The sequence below is a fragment of the Ixodes scapularis genome, unplaced genomic scaffold (assembly GCF_016920785.2).
Source record: "Ixodes scapularis isolate PalLabHiFi unplaced genomic scaffold, ASM1692078v2 PGA_scaffold3__209_contigs__length_174095766, whole genome shotgun sequence".
NCBI lineage: Eukaryota > Metazoa > Arthropoda > Arachnida > Ixodida > Ixodidae > Ixodes > Ixodes scapularis.
Window position 1 is genome coordinate 24,984,100 of NW_024609868.1, and position 19,161 is coordinate 25,003,260.

Consider the following 19,161-nt stretch of genomic DNA (forward strand, 5'->3'; position numbering starts at 1 on the left):
CCCCGCACTGGCACCAGTCGTGACGTCGTTTTCTGACCTTTTCAAGAATAGCAAGAGTGCGCGTGCGTAGCTTTGATAGGCGCTGAAGATACGGGATAGCGGAAACTTTGAAAACTCCTTTTATGACGTCACGCTTTGGGAAGGAGGGTTTTCGGCGGTGCTTCGAAAATAATTTTCTGCAGCCTCCACGCACCAGATTGACAAATAATCTGGATATTCGAGATCCTGAAGGTCCAGTGAAGATGCTTTAAATGTGTTCCCTCAAAAAACAAAACAGCTTCAGTTCCCCTTTATTTCATGCGCTTTAATGCGCGTTCCCGAAAATATATTGTCGGGGCGTTTTAGTGCTGCCGTTGACGTCATTTGTTTTTTTCTCGTTCGCTGCAGTGTGTTGTTCTCTGACGTGTATTTAAATAATAGATTTCAAATAATTTATAAAATCCGGTATTTTGCTTATGGAGACATGCTGCACTACTTAACGCGATAAACCGCGTCTTTTTTTTAAAAACAAACGACAGATTAAATTTATATTTTATTGCTCTAACGAGCACTCGATCCTCGGCCCATGTTTAACGACTTCGCTGTTTTCTAAAATAAACGCCGTGGTTCGGGTGAGCTGGCCGGGACAAGTAAACATCGTGCTCTGTGAAAACACGGAAATAAGGATGCAAACACGGTGCAGGTTTCAAACACAGCTAATCGTGTCCCAGTTTTAAGGTATTCTTATTAGGAACATGAACACCTTGCTAAGGATTCGGGAGGCCTACACTCCATATGATTGATAGCTCTGTCGCTCAGAAAACTTGAAGCTGCGAATCCGTTTTTTGCTCTCAACTTCTTCCATAGATCCGCGTGATATATGTGCGTGCAGATTTAATTTATTTCGTTCGTTTCTTGTTAACGACAGGAAACCAGCTTGGGTATCAAGTTTTTGCCGAATCTTTCTCTTTTCAAATTTTTATTCAACGAACTCTCGTTTCGTTTCTCGCTTAGCTAATTGTTGTTCGTCGCTTTACATTACCGTTCATTAAAACCTAACTGTTGATTCTTTTTTTAACAAAGTCAAATAATATTTTTTTTTAGACTAAACTATGCGGGAGTGCTGCTAGAATCGATTCGAAATAAAAGATAACAACGAACAGAGAAGTACTCTGATTAAATATACAATATATCCTGTAATTATCACGGTTTGTAAGGTCGCCACCTTTAGCACTCGAACTAGATCACAACACTGTTTTCTTTTCTTTTTTTGTATGGTTAATGTAGGAAACATTTTGTTTTATGGCGACATCATCAGCACTTCAAGAACATTTTCAGTTTACGAGGAATTTCTTTGGCAGATTTGGTGCACTTTTGGAGCGTTTCATTGATTTGTTGGTGTCTTCTTGGGCGCGCAAGCGTATCTACCGCACTAAAGACGCAACGATAGAGTGCTTTTGGATCGCTCAAAATCCACCGAGAGACTTTTATATTAGCTAGCGACCCGCCTTCTCTTTTAAGCGCACGGACCAACACCTCTCCAAGACCGTGGCCCGTTCCAGGACGAATGACGACACAAAGCCTTTCCACAGCCCCCATCAGCATTACGCATGAAACCCGCGACTCCATCACCGCCTTCCTGCAGCCGCCGACACTTGCGAGGGAGGCTGAGCGCACTGTTAGTTTTTAACGAGCATAACTGCCGCACAATGAATTCTAGCCGAGAAACAAGAGAGGAAAGAGCGGAGGAAGCCACCGAGTCTCCGCCTCTGCGGCGGCGGCTGAGAACAGCTTGAGAATTACGTGGCCCGTGTATAATTGCGCTTGAATGTTTAACGAGCCAGAGGCGCGAGTCTAGGGCTTCTTCCTCGCGTTTTGTTCGGTGAGCGAACCGCGGGCTGCCGCCTTGCCCCGGGCTCTCCCTCTTCCGCGACTCCGCTCGAGAATGAAACCTCGAGAGTGTTTCAGAAGCCGAGATTAATCTTTAATTTAGACTGGGGTAGGGAGAGGTTGGGGCTTCGTTAGTGGAGCAAGCGACGACGCGGACCCTCCGCTTCTGGGCCTCGCGTGGAATGCCACTTGGCGAGGGGACCGTCTTCATTTGCCTTCGCGCGACGGCGCTCTCTGGAATGGCTTCTTCTCCCGGGGCTGAATGGATGGCTCCGATCGCGCTGAGCGTATGCGAAGAACTGCGTTCCTCCAGGCTGCTCTGTACGTGTGTATGTGTGCACTCGTTGAGATTCGGAATCGCTTCTAGATAGGCTGCCTACATGTCTGTCTGTCTCAGGGTGAAGACATCCTTCGTTGCACTGACTGGGTCAGCGCATGCCTTGTGCCATAAAATGACGTCTTGACGTCCGTATACGCACAGTCGCGTTTGAGAGCGTTTGACTGCGTTGCGTCGAGAAACGAAAGAGAGTCACCGGCACATCTGTGCTTCGAATGAGGCGTGGAATCCAATTCGAAGAACTGCTTGGCACGCGGCATAAGAAGTAGGGATGTCCTGTTTTCTTGCAGCCGCAACGCAATCAAACGCACTAAAGGCCGGTTCAGACACTTGCGTTTGAGTGCGTTTGACTGCGTTGCGTTGAGAACCGAAAGCCAGTCACCGGCACATCTGTGCTTCGTATGAAGCGTGGAATCCAATTCAAGGAATCATCTCGGCACGCGATATAAGCATCAGGAATGTCCCGGTTTCTAGCAGCCGCAACGCAGTCAAACGCAGTCAAACGCAGTCAAACGCAGTCAAACGCAGTCAAACGCAACTGTCTGAACCAGGCTTCACGCTTTCAAACGCAACTGTGCATAGGAGCCTTGAGCCAAGGATACGCTCTCGAGCAGAGTCACACAAAACTGCGCATACTTCAACAAACAAACAAAAAAAAAACCGGTTGGGCGGGAAATTGGTTGAGATGTCACCACTCAAGTAAAAGCGCGTGCGCGCTGTATTTGTTTACACCGAGCGCCCTCGCTTTGTTCTTTTTTGTTTATATGTTTACCTGTCCTTCATTTTCTTAAAAGGACCCTGAAATTATTTTGAAACTCCATCCTCCTTAATCTTTAATCCTCACCTCAAAAGCAAAAGGAGAAATCAAGCAATTCAGCCGGTAAACTGTAAGTTGGAAAGTTTGCTGTTGATTTTTCTCTAGCAAAAGCACTCCCGGGTCGAAGTCGGGAAGCACCACACTTTGGGGACGTTCGCACCTAGTAAAGAAATCGTACGCGTGCATATTCAACTCGAAGTAGACACGCCGTGCTTGACGTTTGCGCGAGCGATGTCTTCAGCCACGAGAAGGGAGCGACGGCTCGGCGACGTCTTCGTGCAAATCGGCTTGGTGGCCGGGCGTGTCGTACGGGATGAATACCAATTCTTTTGATCAGTCCCAAATTTCTCTTTTAACGGTAGACAGAATTCGCCGGTACCGCGAACGACAGTTCTGAAATAGAGGTCCTACGCCCGTCGTTCGCTACCATCGCCGTCCCCGCGAGTCCCACGATACGCGAAACGACGAACGCACAGAATGCTTCCGGTTGTCTTGGAACTTTTTTTTTTTTCAATCAACGTATTTACAGCTTTTTAGAAGCCACAAAAAATGGGTTTCATATTTTTGTTTCTATTTTTAATATTGAGTGTGTGCCTTCAATGACCCACCACTATGATTAGATTTAGTGGCTGTGTCTAAACCTTAGAAAACGGCCCGTGACAGCGAAAAAGAGAGTGAGCGAGACTCGAACCGGCCAGTTCTTGATCGGCGGTTTTCGGGCGGAAAGAAACCGAATTTCGAGCCGCAAATTCTGTTCTGGGTAGTTGAGCTCTCATATGTCACGTACAACTAAAAACCTCGGCGAGCATAAATACCCTGTCAGTGTCCCTTTAAGCATACAGTGGAACGTGTCATTCGCAGGTAATGACATGTGTCGGCACTAACGCACAAGCAGGATACTGCTTTTGTAGGCCAGCATTATTTATATGTATTTGTAATTTGAATAAAAAGCATTATTATTATTATTATTATTATTATTATTATTATTGGCCAAGAAACGCAAATCCAGATATTCGTCTGCGGATTGATCATGCACGAGCGCATACGTCCAAGTGACCCAGTGCTCGTGTCCAACGCGTGAGCTGGGGTCGGTTGACGTCATTTTGGCACCGCGGATGTTTCACAGTGAAAGGGCAGAGAGCTTTCGAAGGAAAGGAGGTACCAAATAGTCCGCTATATTTTTAAATTTCCGTACCGAAGAGCTGGCTTTCGTCTTTCTACCGCTTTATGTTTTGGCCCACTAAACTACATGCGATTAGTAAAATCCCAATGTAAAATCATTTCCCCCAGCCGAAAATTTATTTCATGGTCTCTTTAAGTTGGAACGGGTAGATATACTGAGGTCTAAGTTAAAAATTGTCCGGGCAAAATACCACTTGTAAGTTTTTTTTTTTAAAAATTGCATAATTTTCTAGGCTAGGGTAGGTCGCGCAAATGAGAAATCTGACAGTGGCAAAACATTGGCTTTCGGTGACTGACATGCTGCATAACCAGGAGAAAGGGGAGGAAGCTAGCAACACTCCCCCCCCCCCCCCCACCCCCGTCTTTTTTTTTTTTCTTCTCCTTAAAAAAAAAAAGAAAAGAAAAAACTGGTTACAGTGTTGTTTTGTCTTCTACAAAAAATATCTAGAGTGATAAAACAAAAATGTGTAATTCTCGGCCTCTGGATGCCCGGCAGGGTTGCATAAACGTTTGATCAAAACAAGACGTGCGACTTCAGACGAAATGCGTTCGTCGGGTGGACTTGTGCTTGAACAGTTTTAGATCAGTCCAGAAATCAAAAGGTGAGAGCCGAAATATGTTTTCCCTTTCAATGAGCACTACCCCAGCACGAGACAGCGCGACTTGTATAAACGTTCAAAGTGTATGTGTGTGTGTGTGTGGGGGGGGGGGGGGGGGGTGCGCTCGCGCTCTCAAGCGGGAAGGGGCGCTGCAAGCACTGCGCCGCGCACGGCGCCAACCGCTATAAGTGACGGACTAAAAGTTGGTTCACACACTTGCGTCAGTCGGGCCTAGTGCGACTTTACGGCTTGCGACGTTACCTTTTTACAGGTTGGTATGACAGCAGGGTTCTAAGCCACTTACAACCGCCCCAATGCCATAGCAACCTGTAAAAGAATTAACGTCGCAAGCCGTTACAGTCGCGCTCGGTCACATTTACGCAAGTGTGTGAACACCTTTTAACCCTGCCCATTCGCCGCTGACTCGGATTGCAGAGGTAATAAACGCTTTATTGTTGACGGGAATTCGGGTGTCGTACCGCTGCATCTACCGGTAGGGAGTTAGGACACCCGAAGTCCCGTCAATTAGAAAACGTTGATTACCCCCTCACCTTTCTGAATGGCGTCCTCCTGGACACCACTTTGACACCCTGAGCTAAGGGCCAATAAAGATGTGTTCTCTCTCTCTCTCTCTGCTATCCCCAGCGCCCCCCGCTTGAACGTGGGAGCGCCCCCAAATTCAGGTGATAATAGTTCCTGATCCCCACAGAATCTGTCTACTAGAATATCGTTCGATGTATCTGATTTCACGCTTGCATCGCTCCTAGGCCGGAAACTAAAAAGCCGGTCAGAATAACAGATGGTTAAACACGGAGCATAATTAATAACGCGTTTAGTTGGCTTCCGAAAACAGTATTCGTTTGCGGTCGCGTGATTTAATTAGATACACATCGGTGTTAATGTCTATACCGTGTTCGACCAACTTCACAGCGTACAAGGAGTGTTATGAGCCGAAACTTGCTTCCGGGAGCATCGCGCGGTTGCTTCAAAAAAGAACAAACTAAAAAAAGCAAAAAATAAATAGAATAGAAACACTGTGAGAAGTATAACTGAACGAGGTCACAACAATCAAAAAGCACCAAAACATTATAATTTTATTTTCTTTAAATTTAGCAAAGACGTGTGGGAGCGAAGGCCCTGATGGGTATGCGCTGATGTTGAGCCAATCCTTATGCGACGAGAAATTGACGGAGATGAGGAGACCAGAGCGCGCGGGGACGTTGTAACGCCGAGCCCTGGTTGGAAGGATAAGTGGGTAGACCTAAAGATAGCTGCCTTTGTCTCCACTGCTCTCGTCAAACGGATTAGAACTTGGAACGCCGGCGTCCAGCGTTCCGCGTTCTGGTACGACGAGTGCAGTGTATTCAAAGGCAGCTAGCTTTAGGTCTACCCACTTATCCTTTCAACCAGGGCTCGACGTCTCCTCATCTCATTCAGTTTCTCGTCGCACACATTTGACTCAGCCTGACATTGATTCTGAAGCCACCGCCATCGACTTCGCAAATGTCACCCTCGGAAATAAATGATTGTTTTCTATCTCTCTCTCTCTCTCTCTCTCAAAAAAAGGGGGGGGGGGGGATGTTCAGACAGCCTAGAACTTGGTCTACCCCAACGGGCGACTTGCCTCCCAGCTGTAGATGAGCAATTTAGCCAGTGCAGTACAACCGCTAGCCTGGGGTCTTTAACGTGCATCACGCATGAGTGCTACACGACCGCACGCCGGTACGATGCTCATCAAGATTGATCTGTTGCCACTATCTTTTGCCAGTGCTCTTTTTGATACTTAACGAATGATCTCTACTGTAGTAGGCTAGATCCAGAATAAAAGCTTTTCTTGCTGGGGTCGAGCGGCGCGCACACCATTGGCAGCCTTCGCTTGACACCAGCTAATGCATGATACTCTATGGGAGAAACGGGGAAAACTGCTATTTCTACCTTAGTAGATTGTTCTCCAGTATAAAAATAGTATCGTGTTTTCTGGGAATTATAGTTAATATTCTGGGGGCAAAGATCAAAAGCGTTAGAATATCAATATTTTTTAAAATAAATGTTTTATGGTTGAGGGTCGAGGGTTGCGACTTCGAGCGTAAACTGTGATGCGTTTCAATGACACGAGGGTTGCCGAGAGTCAATCTGGATTCGTTCGTAATCTCGAAGTCACCGGAGCTTAGCAGACGTTAAGTTAGAAGGCCTTTACTGGGGTCATTCGCACATTTGCATCGTTTCAAGCGCTTGTACAAAGTACTTCTGGTGCGACCTTTTGCTTTGAACTGCAGTGAGGGCTTTCGTGACGAACTAATACTCGGAGCGTTCCCTTCATTCGTTGAACGTGTCATTCATTTACCAACTGAAGCAAGCGACGCCGGCACAGTCAATGGTGCTCCGGCCCCTTTGCTTTTTTCTTTTAACGGCATTCGAACGCTTGGCAAACTCCAATTCGATCTCCAAACACCCGATATAATGATCGCCTTCGAGCACCGCGTGGAAGCTTCAAAATTCTTACATTTGTGTGTTTCTCCCATAGACTCGCGTGTATCGCCCGGTGTCAAGCAATAGCCGCCGGTGGTGCCACCGACGGGTTCCCGATCCGCGATCCAGACTACTACTATAGGCACCAGTGACACCAACACGTTGTTTACAAACAAGTCGGCGTTTGCCCACATCAAGTGTGGGCACTGCCTGGGCACACAAGCCAGATTCGCGCGAGATAAAGCGTTTGCGCGTGCGCAGTGCCGACAGCAGCGCCAAAGGAAGTGGCGTGATGTCAGAGACTTCAACAGAAATAAAAGGATGTCGCGTTCCTGATGATCTCGCAAGTTCACAAACTCCCACGGGAATTCCAGAGCCACGGAAACGAATTTAATCTTGAACTGTAAAGCCACCGCAGTGCGCACGATAATTGTAAGTTTAACCAACCGCAAGAAAATGAAAGCTAAAGAGACGGGACAGTGGGGACACGCAATAAAAAGGGGAGCTATGCGTGGGAAGTACGTGGAAAAGAGAAAGAGAAAAAAAGTGATGAGGGGAAGGAAATACGGGAGACGTGCGCGAGACACGCACTGTGTCGCCATCTGTTGGAAAGTGAAAGTGGTGCTGCCATCGAGAAAGAGACGCGCATACTTCAAAGCGATAAAGGCGCGCGTGTTGGAACTTCGTAGCGTTCTCTCTTAAACGCCTGTTCTTGGCTCAGTTCCTTCACACACTGGCAACATTAGCTGATTGGTACAAAGAAGGCCTAGTCTAGGTTAGAAGAAACGAGTGAAAGAAAGAGGATCGAGACATCTTAATCGTGCAAACCGCATTTTTTCTGCTGGCCTGGCCGCCAGACTTCGAAACGTTCTTTGTGCATATATCGGGTGTTAACCAACCTTTGCAAGCATACGAAGGTAAAAAAGTGTATTTTGGGGAAACAAATGTCTTGATAATATGCCTCGTATTCCCTCTAATCAACATGTTATACGCACTTGCTAATAGAAATAGAAATAACAAATGCTCCACTGTTTTCCACCTCCTCTCTCTCAGATGTTAAGGGAGTATACGCCTTCGTGACTAAAAATTTAGAGAGCGCCAAACGACAGAGTGCACATCGTCTTCTCGCTGCTCCTATCGGAAGATGGCACCAGAAGTTACAGCCCGGTCGCTAACTTGGACGACTGCGAACACGTCCGCTGTTAACCCTGTTAACTCTGTTAACTTTTTTTTGTTTTTGTTTTTACAGGAAGGAAGTTTTTCTTTATATATATATATATTTTTCACAAGGTAACATGCACCACGTTAATGCGCGTCCAGTGAAAGTTTGAGTATATGCAGGCGTCGATTTTTCTGGCTCGTTTTACAGCTGTAGAATCTATTGTGAACACACTGTGTAATGTCCGTATTTAGGATGCTCCTGGTAAATACCTGTGTCCCGTTCTTGTGCAGACTGCATCCACGTGCAGCTGTACCGGGACAGCCGGGAGCGCTGCAAGAGCGGGCCGACCAAGGCGTCGCTGTCCCTGGCCGGCTGCCTCGGCCTCGAGGCGGGCTTCACGCTGGACAAGGAGAGCCACACGCTCGCCCTCATCTGCCCCGACCTGGTGCTCGCCCTGGCCTTCGACTCCAGAGAACTTCTCATCCAGTGGCAGGTCAAGATTCGCGCCAATGTTGCAGAAGGTACGCGTGCCCCCGACTACGAAAGAGGTGGCCGCCGTGCGTGTTGTAAAGAAACGGTTTTCGCTAGATATAGACCTTTCCAATGTTTACAAATCCACAACTCAGCGTGAGATCTCCACAGCTCAGCACGCGCGTGTGCGTCGCTTCGGAAAGCGAGCAAATCACGCGCGATACGCACGAACACGGAAAATGAAACCGGCCAGCAGCCCTTTTCTGGAAAGGTCTATAGACTTAGAATAATGCGCTTAGATGAGCCGGTTGGTACATTGCAAAGGGTATAAAGCGTCGAAAAAACACGGACCGAGACAAGAATATATATATATATACACGATGGTATGAAGTGCCCGTGTTGTATATATTTATATATATATATGTTATTTCCACCCTGCTACTGTTACGAGTTGGATAAAACGTACTGTACCATGGCAAATAAAGCTAGGATTACTTTATTCACTTGAAGATAGCTTGAGAATTTATTTTTCGCCACGTTTAAAATCTGTGATCGAACTGTTCTCGTAGCCGATGCAGGCCGAGCTTGTTGGATTCCCCATGTGGCTGGTGGCTTGGAGAGTGACAAAACTGGTTTAACGAGACGTAGTCATTTATTGACCGTCATCATTGGGAGCCGCGAGCCATACTTTAGCGCAGGTCTTTTATCAATGACCGAGTGCCTCTAGCACTGACAATCCCACTGCGGCAGTAGTGAGCAAAGCATTCGAGACCATCGATCCAATCGGGATGCTTTGACACGTCAGCCGTTTCTCCTAGCGGACCAGTGCAAGACAGTGGAGCTTGACGCGCGCGCGCGCAGAGGTGCGATGCGGTGAAGCTTGATGCCAGAGCGCTGCTTCGGAACGGTAAAACTTGACGCGAGAAATCAAAAAATTCTGAGGACATTATGTTTGATTTGTGAATATTTGAAAAATCTCGAACGCTTCGATTAATAAAGGTGTGCTTGGAATCAAATTGAATAGCAAACACTGCTCGCGAATTATTTCTAAGTTTCTAACAATTGCACACCTCCGCTCAAATCACAAGTGTCTGACTCCAGTCTAAAGGCGCGGTCAGACACTTAAGACTTTTTAAAACCGAGTGCCTTGGAACCTCTTAAAGTCTATTACGATGAGAGGACACGCTGGCACAATCCATTGGGTCGCAATGGAAACTTGGCGGCCCCGCATATTTTCTATTTCTCTCGCGCATTATCCTTTCTTTCTTGGCTCAAAAAACTTTCGTCAACGTTATAAACGAGCCTTTCTCCTAGTTATTTTGCACATTTGACCTCGAAAATCCCGCAAAAACCGCTTTTGTGAAATGCAGTTCCAGGGTCACCGCATAGATGACGCCAGCAGGCCAGTGTGTTCTCTCGTCCTAAGAAATTTTAATAAGAGGTTTCAAGGCACTCAGTTTTAAGGAACCGCAAGTGTGTGAACGGGACTTTATATCTAATAAAATATAATTAGCCAACCAATTAGTCAACAAACCAATCGGTCACTACTATGCTCAGCTTTTACCGGCTCAGTCGCATCAGTTTTACAGCGGAGCTGTTCAGGGCTAGTTTCCCCAGGATCGTGTCCGGTATCAAACAAATGTCGACACCCGTGGCCGACACAACCCTCTGGTTGCCACCGTCGCTCATAGATGGCGGTAGCTGTCCAGAGTGTTGTGTTTACCGGTTGTCTGCTTGCCGTCGTCGCTCATATATGGCGGAAGCATTTCTTCGGAGGAAGAAGAGCGGGAACGGAACGAGTGGCGATGTGCGCAGCAGCGCGAATGGTTTCACAACCGCCGCAAGGCCGCTATCGCTTAAAGTTGCACTGTGTCGAGCGCTTCAGGTTCCTTTGCGAAAGAAGAGCAGATCGCTCGCCTGGAAAGCCGCCGCCGAGAACAGAAGCTACAGCTCCGCTGCTCTTCCTTCACCGGAGTAGAAGGCTGAACGTTTTTTTTGTTTGTAGCGAACCGAATGGCCTTAGCAGATGTTCCCTTGTTCTGTACATACACCTCTAAGCCATTGCTTGGAAAGGAAGAGTGGAAACCTGTTAACCAAGGAGGAAAAAAGTTAATAGTAATTGAAAGAAGGGTAGCGCTCAGGGAAGCTGGAGAAAAGTCGACGTAACTTAACCCAAGACAGGGAAGAAAAAGTGAAGACACATAAAAGCAAAGGTAGACACACAATGTTTAACTAAAAGGTGATGGTACATTAGGCGACTTTTATAATAGTTACAGCACCCATTTCTGCGCAGGATTGGTTTAGCCGCTGATAGCAAACATACTAAAATCAATCAATCAATCGATCGATCAATTTCAATTTTATTCAAAATAAACACAAAACATAGTGCACAGACACTTTTGGATCCATAGCCTTCTTGGCTAGTCTTGGTTCCATTCCAAATGTACAGAAATAAATAACGCGGTGGTTACCTGGCACCCATGCATGTGCTATGCAAAAACATAATTCTTACTCGTAAATTGTTTCTATATAAAACCTTTTAAGTGTAGTTTTAAACGTTTTGCTTTCTTTTATTGGGATGCTTAAGGAATTACATATTTGTGTTCTAGTACACACTATCATTCTTTGACCGTGTATATTATGATACAGCGGAATGTTAAAATTCTTGGCGTAAACATTTCTAGTTACCCCACCCGATTGAGAAAAAATGCTTGATAACAATGGTGCATTATCGGTTAACATATTGCACAACTTTAGCTTTATAATCACGCACCAAGTGAAATGGCAATACATGTCGGTATTGCCGGTAAAAGCGACTTGGCGGCACACTTTTGGCACTGCTTGATTGGCCGTATTGTATTGTGGCCTTGACTGCGGTTGGACTTGATGTGAAAGGGAGTACAGGCCATCCGAATAATCGCCTCTTGTGGGCTGCCATCTTTGTCTACTGGGCTGTGGAGGGCGTTCCTAGCGTGCTCAGTAGTAGGCTCGTGATAATTCAAACTCGAATATTTCGTACTTCTAGTTAATTGAAACAAATTTCAAAATGTTGCTTGTCCCGTTATGTTTTTAAAACTCATATGCCGCTTGATTCGAACGACGTTTTCGTGTAATTCGTACTTTTTGTCCCCGCGGCCCCAATGAGTGCGCTTCTTTCCGAGCACCGGTGCACTGCGGAGAGGCAACACCCGCGAAGCTTGCTTTTGCGAGTGTTGCTTCTCCGCAGCACACTGGTGCTCGGTGAGAAGCGCACTCAACGGGGCGCAAGCAGGGCCCACATAAGCTATGAAAACGGGCACCACACGGAAATTTCCACAGCGTCCGCGCAATTTGCTATGCAAACTGCCGCGCGGTGCCCGTTTTCATCGCTCATGTGCTGAACCGAAATTCGGAGCTCACAAAACAAGGCTGGAGCGCGGTAGGCGGGTTGCTGCAAAATTTGAAAAACATATCACCCATACAGCGATATCTCTAACGGGGGGTCGTATTTTTGGAAAAGAAGTGCGCGATTGAACACGGCCGACGAGGCCGACGAGACATGTAACGTCACAATCCTCGTTCCCTCCTCTTCGCTTTGTCCCCTCGAGCTGATGAACCGAAGCGAAGAGGAGGGGAAGCGAGGCCTTTTCCTCTTAATCTCAAATGTTCCAGGAAGGATCGTGACGTCATGGTCCTCGCTTAATCGCACCCCTCTTTTTTCAGAAGTACTGCCATCTGTTTGAGATATCGGTGTATGAGTGATGTTTTGGAGTTGGTAGCGCCCTGTTCAACGCTTCTGCAGCTTTATTTGGGGAAATTCAAATTTCGGTTCAGCAACTTTTTAATAGGTTACATTAGACAACTTCTTGGCCTGATGAACAAACCTAATTTTGTTTTGAGTTGTCATGTGCTGTCTAAACAGTCTATGATAAACAATATTTTTGAGGGATAAATAAACTTATGTCATACATTTGATAAATGTTTCATGTGTGGCATACCTGCTTATGACCAGTAAGGCCATGTAGAGAAGTTCATCAAATATCTGCTTTTAATGTGTAGCCATTAATACTTCCTTAGTCTGGTTACTCTTGTCATGCGGTACAATATAGTACCTTTTGTGCCCCTTGATTCCTGCGTAACCACGCTTTCTCATGAGTGCATTACTTATACGACGAGTAACAAACATGCTCTTTTTGTGCCGCATGATACCATGGGTAACCAGTCTCATAGGCAACCAGTTTCATTGGTAACAAGTCTCATGGGTAATAGCTTTATGAGTGATATGTCCGTGACCTTGGAGCCCTACCCCAACGAGGCATAGTTCTCGGCGCTTTAGCGGGTGCTTTGACAGCTGACGTGCTTTGCACACACTCAGAGAGGGAGCAAACTATAAGCAGGCACACACCAAACTGTCCACTAAAAATTTGAGAAATATGCTTCACGCGAGTTGAACTTGTCATGCTGCTTTGTCTTAACTTTTCGGCTGGGTGTGCTCCTGTATCTCAGTAGAAGAGCAGTAAAATATATTCGGAACGCCGAGCTGCCTACATGGGTGCTAGAAACCGAGATTGTGTATGCCAGTTAAAGAGACTTTACAGGTTACTACACCTGCTAAATGACCATGAAACATATCAAGCATTTGTGACTCCTATATCACGTGCCATGCAGATTTGCTGTGAAGGCACATAAACCCTCTTTTTGTTTTCTTAATTAACACTCCATGCTTAGAACTTGCTAAAAATAAACACTTTTAAATGCTTCCAGCATCACTTCATAGTTTAGACTGATTTCTAAGAAATAGCCAAGTGCACCTAAATAATTTTAGGAAAGCTACCTAAAATGACTTCAGTTATATAATGAAACACAATTTGTTTTTAGTCCCACGAAAACTTTGAAAGCTGGTCACATAAAAACAAAGACCACCAAGTGCGACGCTTCAAAATACAGACTTACCAACTTTCCCCTTCTCAGGCACAGAATCGCAAGTTGCAGATGTTGCTGCAGTTAAATTCACTAGAGGAAAAAGAGGGGTTTATGAGCCTTCAGCGTTAGCGTCTGCTTAAAAGTTTGAAGCGATCGAGCGCATTCATTTTGTCAAGCTCACTCACCTAGGGTGCCAAGCTGTGCTGGTGGATGCCTGCAGATCAAGCACCACCTTGCCAGGCAGTCGGTGTATCAAAATGAAACCTCATGTGTGAGGAATGCCCCGCACGAACAGTTATCCAATATGCAGGACCCAGGACAGTGTCGGCAAGGTCGGTGCTCATGAGACGTGGTCGGGTTGACATTCTTGTTCTTGTTAAAACTTCTGACTACATGAGAAATCTGGGGAATTCATAGTGTTCAATGTGTCTACAGAAGCAACGCTGCTTTTGCTCTCACTTTTTGTGAAGTTCTCAACCCCCTGGTGAAACATCTACACAGAGAAAGATAATCTTAGTTCCGGAGCGTCCAGTTTCTTTGGCCATCGGTCATTTTCTTCCCATGCGGTCTTCATCCAAAGTTGTTAATGATATAATATAAAGGTAGGATATGACGGCTCCGCAAAACTCCCCCTCCACCCCCACATGAGTGACGATTTGAAAACGGGAGTCACAGATGATGGGTAACCAGTTTGTAACTCATGATACGCACTGGAAAGATGATACGCCTGGATGATACGCCTAGATGATACGCACTGGAAAGGTCTACAATCCTGGGAGCACAAATAAAAAGATAAAATAAACTCTTTTTTCTCGAAAACCTCAAAGCTTTGTGTTTTCATTCTTTGTGCCGGAGCACTGACCTAACAACCCTTCATTCACGTTTCAGTCCAACAGTTCCTGGTGCAAATCTGGCACTCTCCGGGCCGCGCCAAGCTGGCCAGTGGTCCTGCGCGACTCCATCTTCAAGACCACTTGTTCTGTCTAACCTCGGGCATACCCCCAAGGCTTCTAGGCACGTGGCCACTCAAGGAGCTGCGTCGGTTCGGTCTCGTTGATGGAAAGTTCTGCTTTGAAGGCGGCTCCAAATGTGGCAAAGGTACACTCTGATCAGTCCCAGAACATTGGTTCTAAGGGGGCAAATCTTTTCGTCAAAAATGAGAAAAAAGGTCATATCTAGGAGATAAATACTTTTTATTTATAAAATAAAGAGTTTTCATCAGTTACACTATTTAAAGGGACAATGAAGACGATTTTATTTAATTTTTTTTTTAAATGGTGTTTTTATGCTTCTTGGGAACATAGCATGCTGCCCAATTTTTTCTATACGTTTGTGACGCGTAGTTCTGTGTTTCCGAAAGAAGTAAAGAAACCGAAACTGAACAATCTCCATTCTCGTTTTTGGGCCTCCGAAAACGGAGGTGACGTAGGGAGTGACGTCAAGTGAGAAAAGTCAATATCTGTAGTATTTAGGAGATCGAGACTCTGTTACCGCAGTGGGTTATAGCAGCGCGGTGGCGCGGTCGTTTCGTCGAATCTGTCAACATAAACGGCAATGCCGCTCTCGCGAGCTAGTTCGAGCTTCCGCTCAGTGACCCAACACAAACGGAACGGGAGTATGTGTGTGGTGGCCTCCGCCATCACCCGTCGGAGACCGCCCAGTCGGCAACGAGCGGCCCGCATGCCGAAGGACAGGGACGCGGGGGAGATGCCGAGGGGAAAGCGGCAGCGATCCGGCCGTTCCTGAAACCGGTTCCTCCACTGGGGACGCTCCCCAAGAAGGAGAAAATAAACAGCACCATTTTTGGTTTTCACCAAAGTCGGACGTCCTCTTTTCGTCGTCAAAGAACACGAACAGCAACCCACACGTGAAAACTAGCGTCAGCCGAACGAATACTGGTCTTCAGTCGACCGTTAGAACAGCCATCTACAGCGCACAAATTTGGCATGACTACCATTCGGCAGAATCCTTCAAATACCATGTTCTTTTTGCATTTTATTTTGTTTGCCCATAGTTGCTTGTTGCCCGTTTCGCGTCCAGCATAGCAAAGAAAAAAAAAACAATAATGCTGCTTTCTTTACGGTTTAGTAATCATTTCCGGTCCAATTTATACTTTTTATGGTTATTGAAGCAGAAATTAGAACAGTATTCCTAAAAATCGCGAACCAAAACGTGACCGAGGGCACGTCTCTCGTTTCGACCAATCACTAACGCGTCTCTTGTGACGTCGCGCTTTTGGCCCCGCATCGGTCACGTGAGCTCCGCTTCTCCTGGCTTCTCCCGCAACTCTCGGGCGTCGCCCCAGTCAATCCTGGTATGATTATTACCGCGACTGTTTAGTTGATTTGCGCGGCACACAAGTGCTGGTTTCGGCTGAAATTTGGGCAACGTGGCCCGAGACGTGCCTGGAACCCAGTTCAATTGCCAAAAAGATGTTCGAAATTGCCTTCATTGTCCCTTTAACGAAAAATTAGTGAATAACATAAATCGCTGCTTGCAATATGGCTTTATTTCCCTACCCTAAAATATATACTCGCAAAATGAACGCCCTTTTTTTCCCAAAATATTGACACAAATAGGGGGTGCGTGCATTACGTGGGGTAAAAGTTTTGCATTTACAGACTTTGTGCAAATGTTATTTAAGGTGCTAATATGACACAACAGAGTGATGAGGCATGTCTCCACTGATGGATGCGACCCGGGGCTGGTCATGGCCGCGCCACAGTAATCATGGTCTATAAATTGTGAATCTTTTTTAGGGCGCTTTCGGCACGCCTTTTGCCGAACGAAAAGCGCCCTACGAAGCTCGCTCGGCACGGAGAGCGACGCAAGTGTTCTTTACAATTTCTGTCCGAAAGTGGACCACAGACGACGGCGTGTTTGTTGACATCAATGCATCCAAAAGACAAAGCATGTCTGCGGCTGGGCAATTCCTCAACCCCAGCTTCAAAAGATGTGCGCGCCGCTCGGTTCCACTATTGATCACTTCCGAAACTATGCACTTGCAGCCATTACGAAAGCGGCTTGGCTTGACTTGACGTGACTTGGCCTGGCCGCTTGACGAAAAAAGAAAGTTGGCTTGGTGGGTTTGGTGGCTAGCTAAGTTGGGCGCAGATCGAGACTTGCAGAGCCGAAAATTTGAGGTGCATTCATTACGCAAAGAAAAAACAAAATTCAAAATACTGATGCCAGTTTGAGGGGTACATTCATTATGCCAGTGCATTGACTATGCAAGTAAATACGGCAGTACACCCATCAAAAAAGAAATTCAGTCCTTTGGCTCCTTGTACTTGCAAACTGGTTTATGACACGGGACGTGTCAACATGAATAGCCCGATGTTCAAAAGAGCTAGCCCTGTGAGGCGCTCTATGGTCGTTTTTGCCCACAGCCTAGTCTTTGAGCAACGTACCTTTGAAAACATGCGCTTTGCCGAGGTGTCAGTGACTGGCAGGAATTTTAGATTCAGTAGTAGCGTTCACACATACAGATACACATTTCCTTTTCTTCTTCACGCGGTGAACTGCTTCAAGAAAATTATGCCAGCTATTGTCACCCTGTCACATGGTGCCGCTGACCAAAAAGACCTCAGAGCAATGGTTAACATTCTTCTCTAAAAAAAGACGACAGAACTTTGAAATAATCTGTGAGGTGCGGGTGATGTACATCGTCGAAGTCAACTGGCCACCTCCAGTGAACCAGAGGGCTCCCTCACTCATTCTTCGTGCGAATGTAAAAAGAAAATTGGAGTGAAGGGGTGTTTGGGGGAGGAGAGGAGAAGGAGGAGGAGGGGGAGGGGGAGGTGAGTTGCAAGCGACCATCCTTTTGCCCCCCCCCCCCCCCCCCCCCCCCCCCCCTTCCTTAGGACCTTAGGATAGCCACTCTGATACTGTCAGAGTCGGAGGAGTGATTTGCTTTGCTCCTTATCTGCTCCTAAGAGATCTCCGACATTGCACCATTGCTAGTGCACTGCTCTTCATTTCTTTCATTACGCAACACTATAGTTGCTTATGAGTATGAACTAAATAGTCATGCCATTAAAATCATTACCAATATTTCATTCAGTACTTCCTGCAAAATATGAACACAGCATTATAAGATTAAGCCGTTTCTGATCGGGTTCATAAGGAAGTTTTCTTGATTTATTGTGCTCTTTAAATTTGGGCATTAGTTTAGCATGAGAAAACCTTAAAACTTCAATTGCTGATCTAATAGTGAAATATTGTCTATGAACAAATCCCATAGGTTCTCTGAGGTAGCTAGTTATGTTGCCATGTGCATGACCCAAAAGGAATGCGCCTCCGCACATTTAGAAGATTAATGTTTATTCTTACCCCCAGCTTAAAAGATAAGGAGGCCAGAATGACCTTGCCTAGTCAGTCTCCTTAGCTCACTTCCGAACATTCCACGTCGAATGTTCGAGATGTTGAGTTGTAGTAGCTGACCGTGGTTTCGCTCAGACTCTCCGGACGACGAGGTGCATTCACTCTCATGCTACCCAGCTGCCACGTCAACACACCCTCGCTCGTTGCAGCCGCCATCGATGCTCGCTGCTGCTTTCTCTACGTTTGTTTTTTCTTTTTGTTTGTAGCACAAGTTTGCAGATTAAACCTTTATTTCCAGTTCATCATTCATTGTCTTGTCGTCTTCATCCGTGACAATAACTATAAATTTTGCATAAGCAAGGAAAAAGCCAGGTTAATATAAAATTAAGTAATTAAGATCAGATTTTGTTTTTCTCACTTTTACAAATTGAAATTGGAAGTCCTCACATATTCATGGCACATCTGTACAATGGAGCTTACGGTATTTATTTGGTAAAATCCGTGGTACAATGAAAAATAAAAAAATGTGTATTGATTTGCCAAACTTCAGACGTTGCTACAGTTTCGTGGCAATATTTGACTCCTTTTTTTAATAAAATATTATTGAGTGCAAGAATAAAGCTACTGTGTTTTCTAGATGCATGTGCACAAAAACACGTCGAAGAAGGTTTTCTTTTTTTTTTCTTTCGCTGGACTTCTGTGCTGTGGAAAAGCGGTACACGCGACATCAGCAGAGCGGGTGTCGCTCCACCACAGAGCAGATACGTCGTGGGAAAAACAAACTCAACGAAGCTGACCTAGTCCATTAGAACGACCTCGAAAAATATTCAAAATTAGTAAAAAAATATATGGAATAAACCAATATTCTGTAGGATACACACAAGTTTCATATCTTTGCACATGCCTACAAATTAGTCCTGTATGCAAAGGAAGTTATGAATAAAATTTCACTGTTTGCAAAAGCTTAAAATGCAGAATTAATAACAATAATGATAAAATTAATAATTTATTTGGACCTCTTGAGTCATGG

General features: G+C 45.8%; 1 protein-coding gene across 2 annotated transcripts in view; it reads left to right on the top strand.

Moving 5' to 3' along the window:
• LOC8036032 overlaps positions 1-19,161 on the top strand; it is a 409,910-nt gene that overhangs the window by 371,686 nt on the left and 19,063 nt on the right. For both annotated transcript variants that reach the window (XM_042292354.1, XM_042292355.1), the window contains exons 3-4: positions 8,726-8,956; positions 14,697-14,906. In XM_042292354.1, coding sequence (XP_042148288.1) covers positions 8,726-8,956; positions 14,697-14,906 — 441 coding nt within the window. The remainder of the gene's footprint in view (positions 1-8,725; positions 8,957-14,696; positions 14,907-19,161) is intronic.